The sequence below is a fragment of the Bos indicus x Bos taurus genome, chromosome 29 (assembly GCF_003369695.1).
Source record: "Bos indicus x Bos taurus breed Angus x Brahman F1 hybrid chromosome 29, Bos_hybrid_MaternalHap_v2.0, whole genome shotgun sequence".
Taxonomy (NCBI): Eukaryota; Metazoa; Chordata; class Mammalia; order Artiodactyla; family Bovidae; genus Bos; species Bos indicus x Bos taurus.
The window spans coordinates 5,225,739-5,243,150 of record NC_040104.1 but is presented as its reverse complement, the minus strand read 5'-3'; the positions used below and the strand labels follow the sequence as shown (position 1 = coordinate 5,243,150).

General features: G+C 55.7%; 2 protein-coding genes and 1 non-coding gene across 21 annotated transcripts in view; 2 read left to right on the top strand and 1 right to left on the bottom strand.

Moving 5' to 3' along the window:
- LRP5 (LDL receptor related protein 5) overlaps positions 1–6,948 on the top strand; it is a 123,815-nt gene extending 116,867 nt beyond the window's left edge. For all 6 annotated transcript variants that reach the window (XM_027532741.1, XM_027532739.1, XM_027532742.1 and 3 more), the window contains 2 exons: positions 4,996–5,093; positions 6,483–6,948. In XM_027532741.1, the coding sequence (XP_027388542.1) occupies positions 4,996–5,093; positions 6,483–6,744 (360 nt within the window). In that variant the 3' untranslated portion in view covers positions 6,745–6,948. The remainder of the gene's footprint in view (positions 1–4,995; positions 5,094–6,482) is intronic.
- Positions 6,949–15,357: 8,409 nt separating this feature from the next.
- On the bottom strand, positions 15,358–15,430 carry TRNAA-AGC. Its single transcript has one exon. It is a non-coding gene; the product is annotated as a tRNA-Ala (tRNA).
- A 491-nt stretch (positions 15,431–15,921) lies between these two features.
- Positions 15,922–17,412, top strand: part of PPP6R3 (protein phosphatase 6 regulatory subunit 3) — a 125,271-nt gene continuing 123,780 nt past the window's right edge. For 4 of the 14 annotated variants that reach the window (XM_027531749.1, XM_027531761.1, XM_027531759.1 and 1 more), the window contains exon 1: positions 15,951–16,051. The gene's annotated coding sequence lies outside the window, so the exon portion shown is untranslated. Of the gene's footprint in view, positions 16,052–17,412 lie in introns of all 14 variants that reach the window. The other 10 variants (XM_027531753.1, XM_027531745.1, XM_027531756.1 and 7 more) reach the window with 5 other exon arrangements.

Sequence of the window (17,412 nt, the reverse complement as noted above, 5' to 3'; positions counted from 1 at the left end):
TCATGTTCGACTCTTTGCGACCCCATGAATCACAGCACGCCAGGCCTCCCTGTCCATCACCAACTCCCGGAGTTTACTCAAACTGTTGTCCATCGAGTCGGTGATACCATCCAACCATCTCATCCTCTGTTGTCCCCTTCTCCCCCTGCCCCCAATCCCTCCTAGCATCAGAGTCTTTTCCACTGAGTCAACTCTTCACATAAGGTGGCCAAAGTATTGGAGTTTCAGCCTCAGCATCATTCCCTCCAAAGAAATCCCAGGCCTGATCTCCTTCAGAATGGACTGGTTGGATCTCCTTGCAGTCCAAGGGACTCTCAAGAGTCTTTTCCAACACGACAGTTCAAAAGCATCAATTCTTCAGCACTCAGCCTTCTTCACAGTCCAATTCTCACATCCATACATGACCACTGGAAAAACCATAGCCTTGACTAGACGGACCTTTGTTGGCAAAGTAATATCTCTGCTTTTCAATATGCTATCTAGGTTGGTCCAAGGAGTAAGCAAGCGTCTTTTAATTTCATGGCTGCAGTCACCATCTGCAGTGATTTTGGAGCCCAGAAAAATAAAATCTGACATTGTTTCCACTGTTTGCCCATCTATTTCCCACGAAGTGATGGGACCGGATGCCATGATCTTCGTTTTCTGAATGTTGAGCTTTAAGCCAACTTTTTCACTCTCCTCTTTCACTTTCATCAAGAGGCTTTTTAGTTCCTCTTCACTTTCTGCCATAAGGGTGGTATCATCTGCATATCTGAGGTTATTGATATTTCTCCCAGCAATCTTGATTCCAGCTTGTGCTTCTTCCAGTCCAGCGTTTCTCATGATGTACTCTGCATATAAGTTAAATAAGCAGGGTGACAATATACAGCCTTGACGTACTCCTTTTCCTATTTGGAACCAGTCTGTTATTCCATGTCCAGTTCTAACCGTTGCTTCCTGACCTGCATATAGGTTTGACTTTATTTAGAGTTCACCAATTTTACATGTGCATTTTTTAAAGACACCTTTTTAAGAATCCATTTTTATGTGCTTGTTTATTTGGCTGCTCTGGGTCCTAGTTATGATACACGGGGTCTTTAGTCACGGCATGTGAACCTTCAGTTGCGGCATGTGTATCTAATTCTCTGACCAGGGATCAAACCTGGGCCCCCTGCATTGGGAGTGTGGGGTCTTAGCCACCGGACCACCAGGGAGGTCCCAAAGACAACTTTTTATTTTCAGAGCAATTTTAGATCCACAACAAAATTGGGAGGAAAGTAGGGGGACCTGCCAAATCCCCGCTCCACCCCCATGATCAACGTCCTGCACCAGAGTGGGACGTTGGTTTCAGTCCACGAACCTGCACCCAGAGGCCACCGTGTACGTCTGAGTGCACCTTGGTGGTTTGGATTCTTGGTAGAATTCTGTGGGTTTGGACGGACGTGTAATGAATGACATGTATCCACCGTTGGCATCTCGTACAGTGTAGCTTCGTGTGTGCTTTTTAAAACCCGCATGATAGCATCTGCAGGTAATGGTAGCTCCTCAGACTCACTTTTTTTTTGGTAAATGAATTTATCTATTATAATTGGAGGCTAATTACTTTACAATATTGTGGTGGTTTTTGCCATACATTGACATGAATCAGCCATGGGTGTACATGTGTCCCCTGTCCCAAACCCTCTCCCACCTCCCTCCATCCCATCCCTCTGGGTTGTCCCAGTGCACCAGCTTTGAGCACCCTGTTTCGTGCATCGAACTTGGACTGGTATCTATTTCACATACGGTAATATACATGTTTCAATGCTGTTCTCTCAAATCATCCCACCCTCTCCTTCTCCCACAGAGTCCAAAAGTCTGTTCTCTATACCTGTGTCTCTTTTGCTGTCTCATATAGGGTCGTCGTTATTTACCATATATATGCGTTAGTATACTGTATTGGTGTTTTTCCCTCTGACTGACTTCACTCTGTATAATAGGCTGCAGTTTCATCCACCTCATTAGAACGGACTCAGCCTCCCTTTTTGCTGCTGAGGCTTGGTGAAGGGCTGGCCTTTACCCAGCTCTTCAGAGGAATGCCCTCTCTGTGTGCTACATCACCCCGACTCCAGAAGGGGGCGCTGTCCCCACCCTGTTTCGCAATGAGGAGGCCGGAGGACCGAGTGGTAACTACCTGCCCTCCCCTCCTCCCCCGGGGGCCATTCTGCCCAAACTGACCACTCCCTGCCCGGTCTCTCCTGCACCCTGAAGTTTGTTTTCCTTCTCGGGCAGAGCAAGCCCCCTTCTTGGTGACTGGACAGTGCCCTTTGTTGGGGTGTGGCTGGGCCACACCAGTGGGTGTCTAGTCACCCCAGGATCTTGTTACCCCAACAGCAATGCTCAGAACTCCTGCATTTTCCTCATTTAGGGGAGACTCCAGGAAGATGCCCTGTAGCTAAGGCTGAAGGTCATCTTGACCTTTCTTGCCAAGGGGGTCCTCAAGAGATGACAGTCCCTCTTCCCACCAGCAGAGGGCCACACCAGCATGACTGTCCCTCTCACTCTCCTCAGGTCCAATTTAGGGTAAAAACGGTATTGTAGTGTAATTTACATTTCACTTATTACAAATGACGTCAAACATCTTTTTGTATGGTTAATAACCTTTGTAGTTTTATTTTCTCAGAAAGGTGTGTTTATGTCCTTTTTCTATTGGGTTGTTGGTTTTGTTTTGTTTTGTTAATCCATTTGTAAGGGTCTTGGGGTTTCCCAGGTGGCACTAGAGGTAAGGAACCCCACTGCCAATGCAGGAGACTCAAAAGACTTGGGTTTGATCCCTGGGTCGGGAAGATCCCCTGGAGCAGGAAATCGCAACCGGCTCCAGTATTCTTGTCTGGAAAAATTCAGTGGACAGAGGAGCCTGGTGGGTTCCAGTCCATGAGGTTGCAGAGTCAGACACAACTGAGTGACTGAGCATAGCACGAGGGCTCTTTATGTAGAGATATAGCTGTATTAAACGAATTAGCCTGGGATATGGGTTGAAAATATTTCTCCTAGCTTTTTGCCTTTTGATTTGGTTTATGTTGTGTTTGCCCTTTATACCATGAAATTAAGTCTGGAGTGGTTTTGGTCACGCCCAGAAAGGCTTTCCCTCCTCGTGAAAAATAGTTTCTTTCCATGTTCTCTTAAAGTTCTCAAGGTTTCATGTTTGTGTTTAAAACTTGCCCTTGGAATGTAATTAGAAGGTCTGAGTGAGTCTGGAGGTACTGACTATTTCTGCGCTGATGGCTTCCAGGCAGCTTTTATGAGTTGAGGTCCAGTCGGTAGACAGAAACCATATGGTGATTTGAACAGAGAAAGTTCAATACATTATTAGCAGGGATTGGAATTCCAGGGCGTTGGCCAGTGAGAGGTAAAGAGGACTCTTTAGAACACAGGAAAAGCAGATTATCTGGGAGGGAGAGACTGGGGAAGAGCCCCCAGCTGCCAGGCACCAGAAGACAGAAGTGGCCGAGGTGCTGCGCCAATAGAACTTGCTAGAGATCTGCCTACTGCTGTACTGGGAAGACTTCCCCACAAGCCTTCTTGACCTTCACCTCCCTGGTGCCCTGGGGGAGGTAGCTCTGACAGCCAGCAGGGAGGGGATTATGGGCAGGATCCCAGAGCTCCTTGGAGGCAGAAGTGAAGAGGAGCCAGGTCCGGTCAAGTTCAAGGGCAGATGCAGAAAAAGCTCCCCCCCAACCTGGGGTGAGGGGAAGTGGCGGGGGCAGGCCCTTTCTGCTGGTGGTGCTCCCTGACTGGTGTCTGCTCCCCTCTTCCCCCGAGCTGTACCTTCCCAGCTTTGGGGTCAAATCCTGAGCATCCCCAGGCTAGCTGTTTGGGCTGAAGTGGACCCTTCCCCCAGAATAAGGAGAGGTGTCCATGTGGTTCCTGAAGGGCAGGGGAAGGGCTTGGGCTTTTCCTGTAGGTTATTCACCAAGTGTCAGGACTGCCTTAGAAAGCAAGTCTTCTTAATTTTTTTGTTTCTTTTTCTAAATTTTCTTCCTTTCTTGGCTTCGCTCTGAGGCATGTGGGATCTTAGTTCCCTGATCAGGGACTTAACCCAACACCTCCTGCATTGGAAGTGCAGGGTCCTAACCACTGGACCACCAGGGAAGTCCCTAGCCCCATTTTAGAGATGAAGCTGCTGAGGCCTCAGAACGGGAAATCCCTCACCAGGGAGCCTGCTGCAGCTGGGAGGTGCTACAGAGAACTCAATCCACATCTTCCCTGGGACAGGCTGCGCCCTGTCCACCACCCCAGGGACCTGGGGAGAGTCTGTCCTTCAGGGCACACGTGCAGTGATAGCCCTCTGCCTGCTGTGCCCCCTGCAGGGACAGCTGGCAGGAGGTGGGGAGGGGGGGTGGAGTACAGACCTGGCCGGTGTCTGGGCCCCCGGGTCCCACGGTCCCTCTTGTGGGGCCAGTGGTGTGCTGCCTGGCTCTGGAGGGCGCATGCTTGGGGGGAAGAATTGTGTCTTTAGCACCACAGTTTGGGGGCGGTGTAGTCCCTTGAGAAAGGGGCACCCTTTCCTGGTTTGTTGAGACGCTGGCCCGGCGGGCAGCTAGGCTGTAGCCCCTCCCTGGTGGGTGGACGCCCCCTGCGTCCTCAGGGTTCCCCCAGGAGTGTTTGGAATAAGGAGTGACTTATAGAGATTAGACTTTTGCACCATGTGGAAGGAGATGGGGAAGTAAAACTCCCAGAGGAACCTCGCCAGGCGCTCAGGCCCAGCGACACGCCCAGGCCGGCAGGGACACTTCCCTGCTGGTGACCGGGGTGCAGGACCCATCGGGGACCTGAACGCGCTGGCCTGGGGTCACGACTGGTCAGCGGGGCGGCCTCGGCGGCAACCCTGCTCTGCCCCTCCGTGTGCCCACCCGCAGGCCACGGCTGCCGCTTCCCGTCCCCAGACCAGGAGAGTCGTGGGAGGAGGCAAGGCGGGCGGGGGTGGCGGGACCGCGGGCTCCGGGGCGCGTGTGACCTCGCTTGGCCTCCCCACAGATCTTGAACCCGCCGCCGTCCCCCGCCACGGACCCCTCCCTGTACAACGTGGACGTGTTCTACTCTTCCAACATTCCCGCCGCCGCCAGGCCTTACAGGTACGGAGCCCCCCGCCGTCCCGCGCCTGGCCCCCTTTCCCGGGAGAGTCAGCCGGGAGGGGTCGGCGCAGCGCGTGGCGCGCTGAGGTCAGAAAGCGCCCGGAGCCCGCGGGTGGGAGCCTTGGGGGTCTTGGGAAACCACCCGGGGTCCCCACCGCGGCTGGCCGCGTCCCTGAGGGCTCTGCGCTCAGACGGTGCTTGAATCCGGCTGGGGACCGCGGCGGGGGCCGCCACCCCGCGGTGCCTCCCCCGGGAAGGAGCGGGCGAGGCCGGCCCTCGCCGGGGCGATCCTTTCTCCTTCCTCGCGGCGCAGGCTTGATTCAGGGGACGTCGGGTCCGGCTCCCAGCCAGGCTGGGCGAGCTGAACCTGCTGAGCTTCAACCACCGGTGGCCTCAGCCCACAGGGCCCACCCCGCTCGGGCGGGCTACCTGATGGAGCACGTGGAGGCTGGGCCCCGCTAGGCTTGCCCCCGCCTCCCGCGTAGAGAGCCGGGTCTGGGGTGCTGCGGGAGGCGTCTCCTGGTCCTGGAGCCGCGGAGCCGCGGAGAGCGGCGCCGCCCGCCCTCTGGTGGCCGTTTGGGGGACTCCCGGGCCTGGAAGGGGAGCCGGCCGAATCCGGGAGGCGCAGCTCTTGACCCGGTGGTCACGACCCTGGTCAAGAACCTGCAGGGGCTCCCCAGCGCCTCAGCGTCACAGCCTGTCACCAGGGCTGTCGCGTCCACTCCAGCAGGCCAGCCCCCTCAGCCTCCAGTCTGCTCCGCTCGCCTGTCCTCCTTCTGGTCCTGCCTCCAGTACCTTTCCCCTCCGGCACTGCCTGTTGGGGTCCTGCTTGCTCCCAGGGCCCCACGTGGGGTGTCCTCCTGCTGCACCTTCCTCAGCGGCGGGCCCTTTGGAGCCGGCTCCCCTTCCTGCCCACTGTGAGGCCTACCTCGGGCCCAGGCCACAGGGCGATGTCACGGGGGTCATCAGGAGACATCCCCGGGATCAAGACGGGACTGGCTGGTCTCCACCACTTACAGCAGTGATACAAGGGGGGATAGCCGTGGAGCACTGTCTGGTGTCAGGCACTGTTTCTAGCACGTTCCATGCAGAATCTCACTTTAATCCTCACAAGCCGCTTTTGAAACGGACACCGTTTCATCCTTCCCGTCTTGTCAAGGAGAAACGGAAGCTCAGACAGGTTAAGTTTAGTCCCGAGTGGGCTCTGGGCGCCTTGTTCTCCATAAAGGTGACCTTGGCCCGGGGCTGCAGGCCTTGCCAGGGCCCGGACTTGGCAGCCTGCAAGGTAAGTGCAGGGGCGCCCACCTTGGAGGTGGCGCTGTGGAGGCTCATGGGGGCCCAGGGACAGCCGCTGTGAATGCAGGCTCCCTTTCCCTGTATCCCCTCCAGGCCCTACATCATCCGAGGCGTGGCGCCCCCGACCACGCCCTGCAGCACGGACGTGTGCGACAGTGACTACAGCGCCAGCCGCTGGAAGGCCAGCAAGTACTACCTGGATCTGAACTCGGACTCAGACCCCTACCCGCCTCCGCCCACACCCCACAGCCAGTACCTGTCGGCGGAGGACAGCTGCCCGCCGTCCCCCGCCACGGAGAGAAGCTACTTCCACCTCTTCCCGCCCCCGCCGTCCCCCTGCACGGACTCCTCCTGACCTTGGCCGGGCCACCCCGGCCTCTCAGCGCCCCTGTACATAGTTTTAAATATGAACAAAGAAAAAAATATATTTTATGATTTAAAAAAATATAGTTGGGATTTTAAAAACAGGAGAAATGTGAACAGTGATGGGGTGGGCAGGACAGGGAAAAACTTTGTACAATGGAGAAAATATTTATAAACCTAATTTTTTAAAACATCATTGCCATTCTTTCCTGCCGTGTGTGCGGGAGTTGCGTGTCCCCGAGGAGTGAACGGTCCACCCTGGGCAGCTGTCAAGTCCTGCCCTTATCTTCCTGGATATCTCACCTTCAGGCTCCCCTAGGGAGGGGTGAGACCTCTGGGAAGAGGCCTGCTCAGGGTCAGCTTGGTGGATGCCTGACTCATGCACGACTTGATGTTTGATTTTATGCTCTGCAATTGCCGTCCTGAAATTCCAGATAATTTTGAAGACTGAGGCCCTGCATTTCGTTTGGCATTGGGCTCTGCAGGTTATATCCCTGGGCTTTGGGCTATTCCCTGGCTGGTCCCTGCTACCGTCTGACCTGTGTGTGCCAGCTCAGGGCTGCTACTGCTCAGCAAGACACCCCCACCCCACCCGGTTGTCCAGTGGTTAGGACTCAGCGCTTTTACTGCCAAGGGCCCTGGTCCAGTCCCTGGTTGGGAAACTAAGATCCTGCAAGCTGCATGGTGTGGCCAAAAAAAAAACCGCCGGGGGCCCTGCCATCCGTGCTGACCCAGTGATGGTGCTGCCAAGCCACACTTGCCCGGGTAGGGGAGGGAGACCCCAATCCTCCTGCTCTCCTGGGCCCCCTCCATTCCCATCTCTGCAGATGGGCTAAGGACAGCCCAGTCCTCACCGAGACGGTCCATACACACTACCTGAGGCCTGCCCTGTGCCCACCCGGGTGGTACTGGAGGAGACACGGGTCAGCCTGGTCCCTGCCCCAGGGGCCCCCAGGCTGCGAGAGTCATGGTGTGTTGTGAGCAGGCTAGGCTGTTCTGGGGTCAGGTAGGAAGAACCACCTTGGCAGGGTTGGGAGGAAGGAAAAGGCAACAGCCAGGAAGGGCTTGACTCTCAGGGAGGTGGATGGGAGGTCGGGAGAATCAGGGCAGTGCTGGTGAGCCCTCCACTGAAGAATCAAACCACAAAGACCTGGAAGAAGACTGCAGTCCTGACCCCCAAGGCCTGGAGAGTGGGGTGAGAGCCGATGGGAGGGGGAATCTGGTGGGGCCCTGAGGGCTCCGACTGTGGGCCCAGGGGTCAGAGCTGGGATGGGTCTGGCTTCTTGGGACACATCTTTTTTTTCCAATTTTTGGCTCTGCGGGGTCTCTGTTGCTGCAAGGGCTTTTCCCTAGTTGCAGGGAGCAGGGGCCACTCTCCAGTTGCGATGCGCAGGCTCCTCATTGCAGTGGCTTCTCTCGTGGAGCAGACTCCAGAGCACAGGCCCAGTAATTGTGGCACACGGGCTTAGTTGCTCCGCAGCATGTGGGATCTTCCTGGACCAGGGATCGAACCCGTGTCTCCAGCATTGGCAGGTGGATTCTTTACCACTGAGCCACCAGGGAAGCCCTGGGACAGAATTTGAGGAGACTCCCCTGAGCCCTGATTGCCCGGGAGTCCCCCAAGGTCATGGCTCATCAGCCTTGACGGCTGTAGACACAAGTGGGTTTGCTGATGCCGCCACTGCTGGGACCTCGAGAACAGATGCTGGGGATGGGGTGACCCGCCGTTGGTGCAGACGGACCGTGAGAGTGGGCGGCCCGTCCTGAGTGCTGATCAGGGGTGGGGTCCACGCTCAAGGCCCCTTTGAAATTTATTTTTACTTATAGGAAATGGCAGCCCACTCCAGTATTCCTGCCTGGAGAATCTCATGGACAAAGGAGGCTGGGGGGCTACAGTTCACGGGGTCGCAGAGTCAGGCTTGACTGAAGCGATTTAGCATGCATGTATTTATTTGACTGTGCTGGGTCTTAGTTGCAGCACGTGGGATCTATTTAATTGTTCCCTGATCAGGGATTGAACCCAGGCTCCCCGCATTGGGCGTGTGGAGTGTTAGCCATTGGACCAGCGGGAAAGGCCCAAGACTGCTTTGCAGACCACAGGGGTCGGATCTGCCTCTCCCGGAAAAGCTTCGTCTCTTATCCGCTCTGTCCAGCTGCCCCGTCTGTCAAGAAAGGGTGCTGTCGCCTGCCCCTGGGACTAGAGTAAGGCTTCTGTGAGATAAGCCTTGCCCAGTCGGGGCCTGGCAAGCAGCAGGTCCTTGGTCATGGGAGAGGTGACATACTTCTTCAAGGTCGCAGCGCTAAGGACCAGCCGCTCCCAGGCCCAAGTTGGATCTCCTGTCCACAGAGCTGCCTGCGGAGGCTCAGGGCTCCTAACATTCGGCCCCGTGCCCTGAGGTGCTCATTAAAGCACCTGTCTCCATGCAGGCGGGGCTTCCCAGGTGGCAGAGAACCCACCTGCCAACGCAGGAGACTTAAGAGATACGTGCCTGACCTCTGGGTCTGGAAGATCCCCCAGAGGAGGGCATGGCAACCCACTCCAGTATTCTCGCCTGGAGAATCTCAGGGATGGGAGCCTGGTGGGCTGCTGTCTGTGGGGTTGCACAGAGTGGGACACATCTAAAGTGACTTAGCATGGCAATGCGGGCGGCCAGTGGGGGAGGGGGGAGCGGCTGCCTCATGGGGGAGACCCCCTCCTGCCAGATTCGCCGGGGATCTGGCAGCGGGGTCGGGGTAGGGGGAGTGGCTGGGCTGTGTGCATTGACAGAAGGGGCGAACCACCCTCTGAGGTCCTCCCCTCCCTCTCCTGCAGGCCCCCAGATAGAGCCGTTGCGTGGCCTAGGAGCCCGAGGGTGCCTGCCGCTAGACCCGTTCCTGCCATGCAAGGTCAGCTGGTGGAGTGGGGTCAACCCTCTGGCCTCCTACCATGTGCCAAGTAAATCTGTCAGCCTTCAGCCAGCAGCTGCTGTGTGCAGAGCTCTGCATGTCAGTCCCACGCTGGAGGACCCAGACAGTAGCCAGATGGGACCCTTCCCTTAAAGGTGCTCAAAATTAGTAACAGAGGCAGCTTCCTAAGTTGTGGAAAGCACAATTCTGAGATATCCTGGGGCCTATAGGCAGGAAGGCAGGGAGGGTTTCCTGGAGGAGGTGATATCTAATCTGTGTCTTCAGCGAGGGGATGAAGTTAACTGGCTTATTTCATTTAAACTTCACAACAGCCCAGCGAGGTAAATGGTATCCCCGACTTGTCGTTGAGGAAACCAAGGCTTGGGGAAAAAGAAGTAAAGAGATTTTTTTTCATTCATTTCTTGAACTCTTCCTTTATCCAGGAAATGTTACCAACTGGCTCCTGGGTGCTGCTCAATGTGGCCAGAAGGGCATCCACCTTCCCTTTAAACCCTCTCCCTCCGCACTGTCACCCACTACTTCCCAAGGCTCTGCCATCCCTTCCGGAGCCCTGTGGGGTCTCCCTCAGGTAGTGGGCTCCCTCCCTACCGACCCCATCAGAGGGGATCCATTTGTTCAGCTCAGCCTGCGTCCAACCCTGGGATGGGTGTGGGAGCTCTTCCCTGCCCGGGGTCCAGTGCTCCCTTGGGTCTACAGCTGCCCTGGGCAGTTGAACAAAAGCCATGTGCCCAGATCTTGGGCACGTCCACACGCTGGGAACCAGGATGCGGGCAGTGGAGGGGGTTCTGCCCCTGAGAAGCCCGGGTGGTTGCTGAGCTGGGTGGGCCTGGATCCGGCTTGGCCCTGCAGTGCTCCTCCTCTGGTGCCTCCAGCGCTGGGGCCCCCTGTTGGACCGCACCCTCCGAGAAGGCAGCTGGGGTCCCACCAAGCAATCCCCATACTGGCTCCTCTCCCCGATCTCCACTTCTCGGCCTCTCCCTCTAACTCAAAGGCTGTCTTCTCTTTTCTTTCCCGGCAAGCTCAATGGTGACCCTCAGTACTAGTAATCCTAGTGGTTCTCCTTCCTACCAAGTCCTTTGATGGGAAGGGAAATACTCAAACCCCGACGACCGCCACCCCCCCCCAACCCAGACTGAATCTTAATGCAGTGAAGAAAAGGAAAAGAGACAAGTTAAATTTCCATCTGAAAGTGGACCCACCTTCACATACCCCTGGAGTTCCCTAGTTGCCCCCTTTTCTCCAGCCTTAACATGTCTTAGCCCGACCACCCAGCAACCCCCCAGCACTGGCTCGGGGCCTCCCAGGGCATGTCCCCTGCCAGGGCAGCCCCATTCCACCCCTCGGATCAGGACTGAGCCCTGGTGACCTAACAGAAGGAAAGACAATGTGGATCTTTGTTCTCAAGGCAAGCTCATTCCATTTCAGGCCTTTGCTTTATCCTGAGCTGGTCTTTTCTGAGTGTATTAAAATGTCCTTCCTTCCTTTTCCTTTCTTTTGCAGTTGCCTTGGGTCTGGTTGCTGCACACGCGCTTTCTCCAGTTGCAGAGTGGGGGCTGCCCTCTACTTGTGGTGCACGGCTTCTCACTGCAGCGGCTTCTCTGGCTGCGGAGCACACGCTCTGTAGTTTCCGTGTGCAGCTCTCAGGGCACACGGGCTTCAGCAGTTGCAGTACACAGGTTCAGTACTTGCGGTGCATAGGCTCAGTTGCTCCGCGGCACATGGAATCGTCCTGGACCGGGGATCAAACCTACGTCTCCCGCACTGGCAGGCGAATTCCTATCCAGTGTGCCACCAGGGAAGTCTGAAATGTCCTTTCTTTCATAAAATCACAGTAATAGTAAATAATATTTTAAAAAATCATTACTTGATAGGATTAAAAGATGGCAGCTCTGTCTGTTCCCCAAAGTTAAGGAGTCATAGCTGGGTGATGGGCACATGTGTGTTCATTATACTTTCCTCTCTACAGTTGAGTATATGTGAAATTTTCCATATAGTTTTTTGAAAAGTCGAGATGGATTGAAAATTGAAATATGAAAAATCAAATTACAAAGGGATTAGGGAGAAAAAGGGGAAGGTGGTGATCTGAGAAATCTAGAAGTTTTATGATGGTGAGGCCAATGCAGAACTTTGAAATCACTGTCCTCCGTGAAGCCTGTCAGTGGCTCCCCGTGGTCCTCAGGACATAGGCTGAACTCAGATGCCTCCTTTTCCAGGAAGTTCTCCCTGACTTCAACCCTTCTAGTTAGGCTAGGAGCTCATCATAAATGGAGACTTTGGGTGCCCACTTGTGTTAGGTGAGGGACTGCATTATTTCATTTAATTATAGTGCATATGGCTCTGTGATCCACCTGAGTCTGGGATGGAAGAGTCTGAAGCAGGTACCAGCAAGTCCTTTGATGTTGAATGAGTAAAGGGATTCGGGTATCAGTGGGTGGCTGGGCCAACTCCTCCACAGGAGAGCAGTTCCAGCTCTGGTTGCCCCCTCCTACCCACACACTCAGAGGTGTCCCTCTGAGGCACCAACCCCTGTCAAAAACCACACTGACTTGTGCCAGAAGACCGGAATAGGGACATGCATATGCAAGAAACAGACCAGATTGAATAGGATGAAGGCTTTGTGCTGGATTATTTGGAAAGGAAGGGCAGGAGATAAATAGGCTTAAGACTTCCTCACCAGATAGAAGGTAACATTGGAAGAAGGAGGCGGTCCCAGCTGCAGAGAAGGGTCACACCAAGGACAATTCTCAGAAAATCTGGTCAATCAGAAAGGTCAGGAGGTCTTTAAAGAGTTGTTTTTTTAAAAAAAATTTTTGGCCACCCCGAGCAACATGTAGGAGGACCTTAGTTCCCTGACCAGGGATTGAACCCACTAACCCTGCATTGGAAGGTGGAGTCTTAACCACTGGACCACCAGGGAACTCTCTAAAAAGAGTTTTTAATGAAATGAACAAGTATTTCCTGAGCATCTATTGAGCTGGTAAAGAATCCTCTTGCAATGTGGGCAACCTGAGTTTGATCCCTGGGTTGGGAAGGTCCCCAGTATTGGGATCTTGGGAAGATTCCAGTATTCTGGCCTGGAGAATTCCATGTACAGTCCATGGGGTTGCAAAGAGTCAGACATGACTGAGCAACTTTCAATTCAGTTCACTGTGTGCTAAGTACTAGGTACTGGGGTGAAAAGAGAGTGAAAGTGTTAGTGACTCATCCGTCTGACTCTTTGCGACCCCATGGACTGTAGCCCACCAGGCCCCTCTGTCCATGGAATTCTCCCAGCAAGAAAACTGGAGTGGGTAGCTATTCCCTTCTCCAGGGGATCTTCTCAACCCAGGGATCAAGCCCACATCTCCGATGTTGCAGGCAGATCCTTTACCATCTGAGCCCCCAGGGAAGCCTCTGTGGTATAGCAGCAAATAAAGGAAAAACTAACCTCATGAAGCTTCCGCTCCAATGGGTCTAGAAATAGAAAGCTGCATTTTCAGTCCTGCTCAAGAGCACGTGGTCCATCTTACTGTTACTGAAAGCATCACATTGTATAGAGTGCTTTTACTGTCCTGGGGTTGCCTGCAGCCTCTCCTGTGCTCCAGCGCAAGCCTCTCTGGTCCAGCATTACTCACAGAGCACAGCCTTGCTGCTCTAAATCCAAACCATCCTTTCTAAAGTACGGCCAGCCCTGAATTTGCCCTCTGTTCCTCTGAAGTTTTTCCTTTGCTTATCCTCCAAAGCTGCCATGAGTCCCTCCCTCCCATTCTTTCCCCCAGACATGCTTCTGCAGTTCCCTGCTTCTCCCCCGCCCACCCAGGTTATCTGTATATAGATCTCCCTAACCCTCTGCATATATTTTGAACTTGTTGCAATCTTTTTTGTGGGATCTTAGTTCCCAGATTAGAGATTGAACCTTTGCCCTCAGTAGTCAAAGTACAGAATCCTGACCACTGAACTGCCAGGGAATTCCCTGGCTTCAATCTTGAAATGAATTCTTCACTAGCTGTAGGGCTTTGGGCAAGGCTCCGAGCCTCTCTGAACAGTAGGATCAGGCAAGTAATATCCATCCTTGGTTGCTGCCACTCTAGAGGCCCAATACCCTTCAGGGCATGGACACAGGCGGTGTCACCATTATCTACAATCACTGGTACTTTACAGATAAGATCTGCAGATTTAGCTGTTGTTCAGTTGCTGCAGCACGCCAGGCTTTCCTGTTCTTCACTGTCTCCTGGAGCTTTATCAAACTCACGTCCATTGAGTCAGTGATGCGGTCCAACCATTCTCGTCCTCTGTTGTCCCCTTCTCCTCCTGCCCTCAATCTTTCCCAGCATCAGGGTCTTCTCCAATGAGTCGGTTCTTTGCATCGGGTGGCCAAAGTATTGGAGCTTCACCTTCAGCATCAGTTTCTTCCTGGAGACTTAGAGGGGTTAGAGTACCCAACCAAGGTCGCTCAGCCAATGCTGCTGCTGCTGCTAAGTCGCTTCAGTCGTGTCCGACTCTGTGCGACCCCATAGACGGCAGTCCACCAGGCTCCCCCGTCCCTGGGATTCTCCAGGCAAGAACACTGGAGTGGGTTGCCATTTCCTTCTCCAATGCATGAAAGTGAAAAGTGAAAGGGAAGTCGCTCAGTTGTATCCGACTCATAGCAACCCCATGGACTGCAGCCTACCAGGTTCCTCCATCCATGGGATTTTCCAGGGAAGAGTACTGGAGTGGGGTGCCATTGCCTTCTCAGCCAATATGATGTGTAAATTCCTTCTGGGCCTCAGTTAATTAACGGGTAAAATGGGGATGATGATTCCCCAGCAGTGAAGTCTTTCTGAGTTGGCTTCCAGCTGTGGGTTTGCCGAAGTGGGGAGCTGGGGGACCGACTGGCATGTCTGCACCGGAGACCCAGCTCCCCAGGCACTACGTGTGTGTAAGTCTCTTCGGTAGTGTCCGACTCTTTGCGACCCTATGGATTGTAGCCCACCAGGGTTGACCCAGTTCAAGCTGGGCTCTCTTCTCCCTGCCATTTGGCCCGGGGGTGGGGGTGGGGCGCGCAGAGAATCTGAGTCAGGGAGGTGGAGGGCCAGCTGGGGCCGAGGCAAAGGGGTGCAGAGGGAAGCACTAGCAAGGCAGACCCGGGGCCAAGCACTAGCAAGGCAGACCCGGGGCCAAGCCCTGTCACTTTGCTCAGGCCTGGACTCTGGGAGGTAGCTGGGGGAAGCCCCAAGTAAAAGCCTGCCTCCGCTCCGTGAGCCGGAGTGATCATCCCTGACCACGCCAGTGCCCCCAGAGACACCTGCCACAGTCTCCCTGCCCGGAACCCTCGCCAACCCGCACTGAGCCCCGCGGCGCTGTCCTCCGTGTCCCGTGGGTGGAAATGTCACCTGCTCAGAAACACCACCACCACCGCTCTCTGGCCTGCTTTGCTTGTGCTGCTCAGGTGGAGTCTGACGTCCAGGACCTTCTGCTCCTGCGTACGCCGGCCGGCGGGGCACAGAGCGAGTGCTCACTAGATTTGAAAAAGCAGCTTCTGCAAAATTCTTCCGCAAGGCAAAAGGAAGACCACCTCCAATCCATCCAGTTTTCCTCCCTAGCAGAGAGGGGTGCGCAGATAGGGGTACCTAGCACACCCTGTCCTCACATCTCCTGGTACAAACTCCACCTTTGAGACAAGTGACACTGACTGCCAACCTCCCCGCTCCCTCCCCAACTTTATAAAATTCAGCCGTGGAGAATGCGGGCATCGATCCCACTACCTCTCACATGCTAAGCGAGCGCTCTACCACTTGAGCTAATTCCCCAGCTCTCAGGGAACTTCCGCCACCGAAACACATGGTAGCTCACGTCATCACCGGTTTCCTACAGGCTCTCGGGCCCGCCTGCCCGCGGGTCTCGCTACCCCATTGGTTCTTGTGCAGCTCCCAGACCTACTGCCATGATTGGCTTGGCTCACATTAGTTTTAAAAAGCATTGGCCATCGGATTGGTGGCCCCAGCCGTCCGTCAAGAGAAGGCCCTGCTGTTGCTATGGCGTAGTTGGGGGGAACCCAGACAAGGTTTCCCTCGGTTTCTGATTTGTTGGCTCCAGACTCCGGGGTCCTAGAGGTTCCGGATCCGTCAAGTCCATGGGAAAAGAATGCGCTCCCTCGCCCTTGACGGACGGGGTCCGCGAGCCAATCGGAGTAGGTTCAACGGGGGCCGCAGGGTGATCCAATAGGCGGCAGGGGGCGGGAGAGGAAGGCCAATGAGCGTGGAGCCGGGGGCGGGGGCAGGTCCGTGATTGGCCTCGAGGCGCTCGGAGGGAGGGCGGGGGGAACTCAAGGCCTGCTTGATACGTCCGCCATTTTGGGCGCTTCGCTGATGGTGTCGGTGAGCGCGTTTCCCGCCTGAGCGCAACTAGCGGCGAGTCGCGGGCACCTCCAGGTAGTGAGAGGGGGAGCGCGGCGGAGCGGGTCGCGGCGCGGGGTGCGCTGGGTGCGCAGCGCGCGGGCGGCGGCGGCGGGGCCCCTCCGCCCGGCCTCGGAGGCGCGGGGAGGGAGCGTCCCGGCCCCCTCCCCTCCCCCCCGGAATTCGCCTCTCGGCCGCCGGGGAGGCGCGGTGCCCGGGCTCCCCTGGCCTGTCCCCGCCCGCGCCTGTCAGCCGCCCGCTCGCCCGCTTCGGGGGCCCCCGCCGAGTCGGGCCGCGGGCCGGGCGGCGAACTTTTCGCCCGGGTTGACGTCCGCGGCCTGGCTCGGCGGGCGGCCGGCCGGCCGGCCGGGCGCGCCCCTCACCCGGCCGGGCCCCGCACCGCGCCGGCCGGCCCGCCCGCCCCGAGCGAGCACCGCCCGCCGCCCGCGGGCCCCGGACAAGTTCTCTGGGCGCGGGCCCCGGAGCGTGTCAAGTTGAGGCGGCGGCGGCTCGCCGGAGACTCGCGAAGAGGCCATTGTTGGACTCGGTTCTCCGGGAAACAAGTTCTGTGGGTTTCTGCTCCTTCGCCGCAGAGTCAGCGGGATACGCCGGCGCCCGGCTCGGAGTGTTTAAAACCTCCTTCCGAGTGATTTTTTTTTTTTTTTTTAACTCCAGGGTTGCGACTCCAGCTCAGTCCTGGTCGCCCAAGCTCCCTGACGAATATGCGCTAGGCTGGGGGGGGGTGGGGGGTGGTCCATCTCTTGGCCGCAAGTACCTCCCTCTTAAAGAAGCCCTCTCGCCTCTCCCTTGGAGGGGTTTCCTGCGGTCCGGCTTGCTCTGACCACAACTTGGACTCTTGGTTGGAGGTGGACAGCACGAGTCCTTGGATGCACCTGTGTGTCTTGGCATCTCACCCTCCGAGCACCGTGTAATCTCTGTACTTAACCCATTTTCGCTGTGGGTCGGATCGAGCTTTTCTGTTTTGCTTTTCTGGGAGGGGCGCTTGGGGCTTGTTTCCTCTTATCGTCACAGCACTTGTGAATGTGGCTGTTTTGTTAACGTGGAGTTGACTGCGATTTTGTCCTCAAGGTCACGTTGTAGGTAGGCAGCAAGTGGGAAAGAGGCTCCAGATTTCCAGCCGCTGGAAAATCCACTTAAGGGGTGGTGTTGGAGCTTCCTTTGCTGTCGAGTTAGACGGCGTGGTTTTCAGATCTTGGCTTCGCCACTTTCTGGCGCTGTGACCTTGGGCAAGTCCCTCAACCTCTCTGCTTCTTCTCTAATACGGGAATAACAGCAGTGTCTGCCTCAGAAGTCTGTCGGAAGGAAATGAGTTAATAATGTGTAAAGCAGCTAGAAACGGTGCCTGGCCTGAGGAATCCGCTTAGTAATTAGTGGCT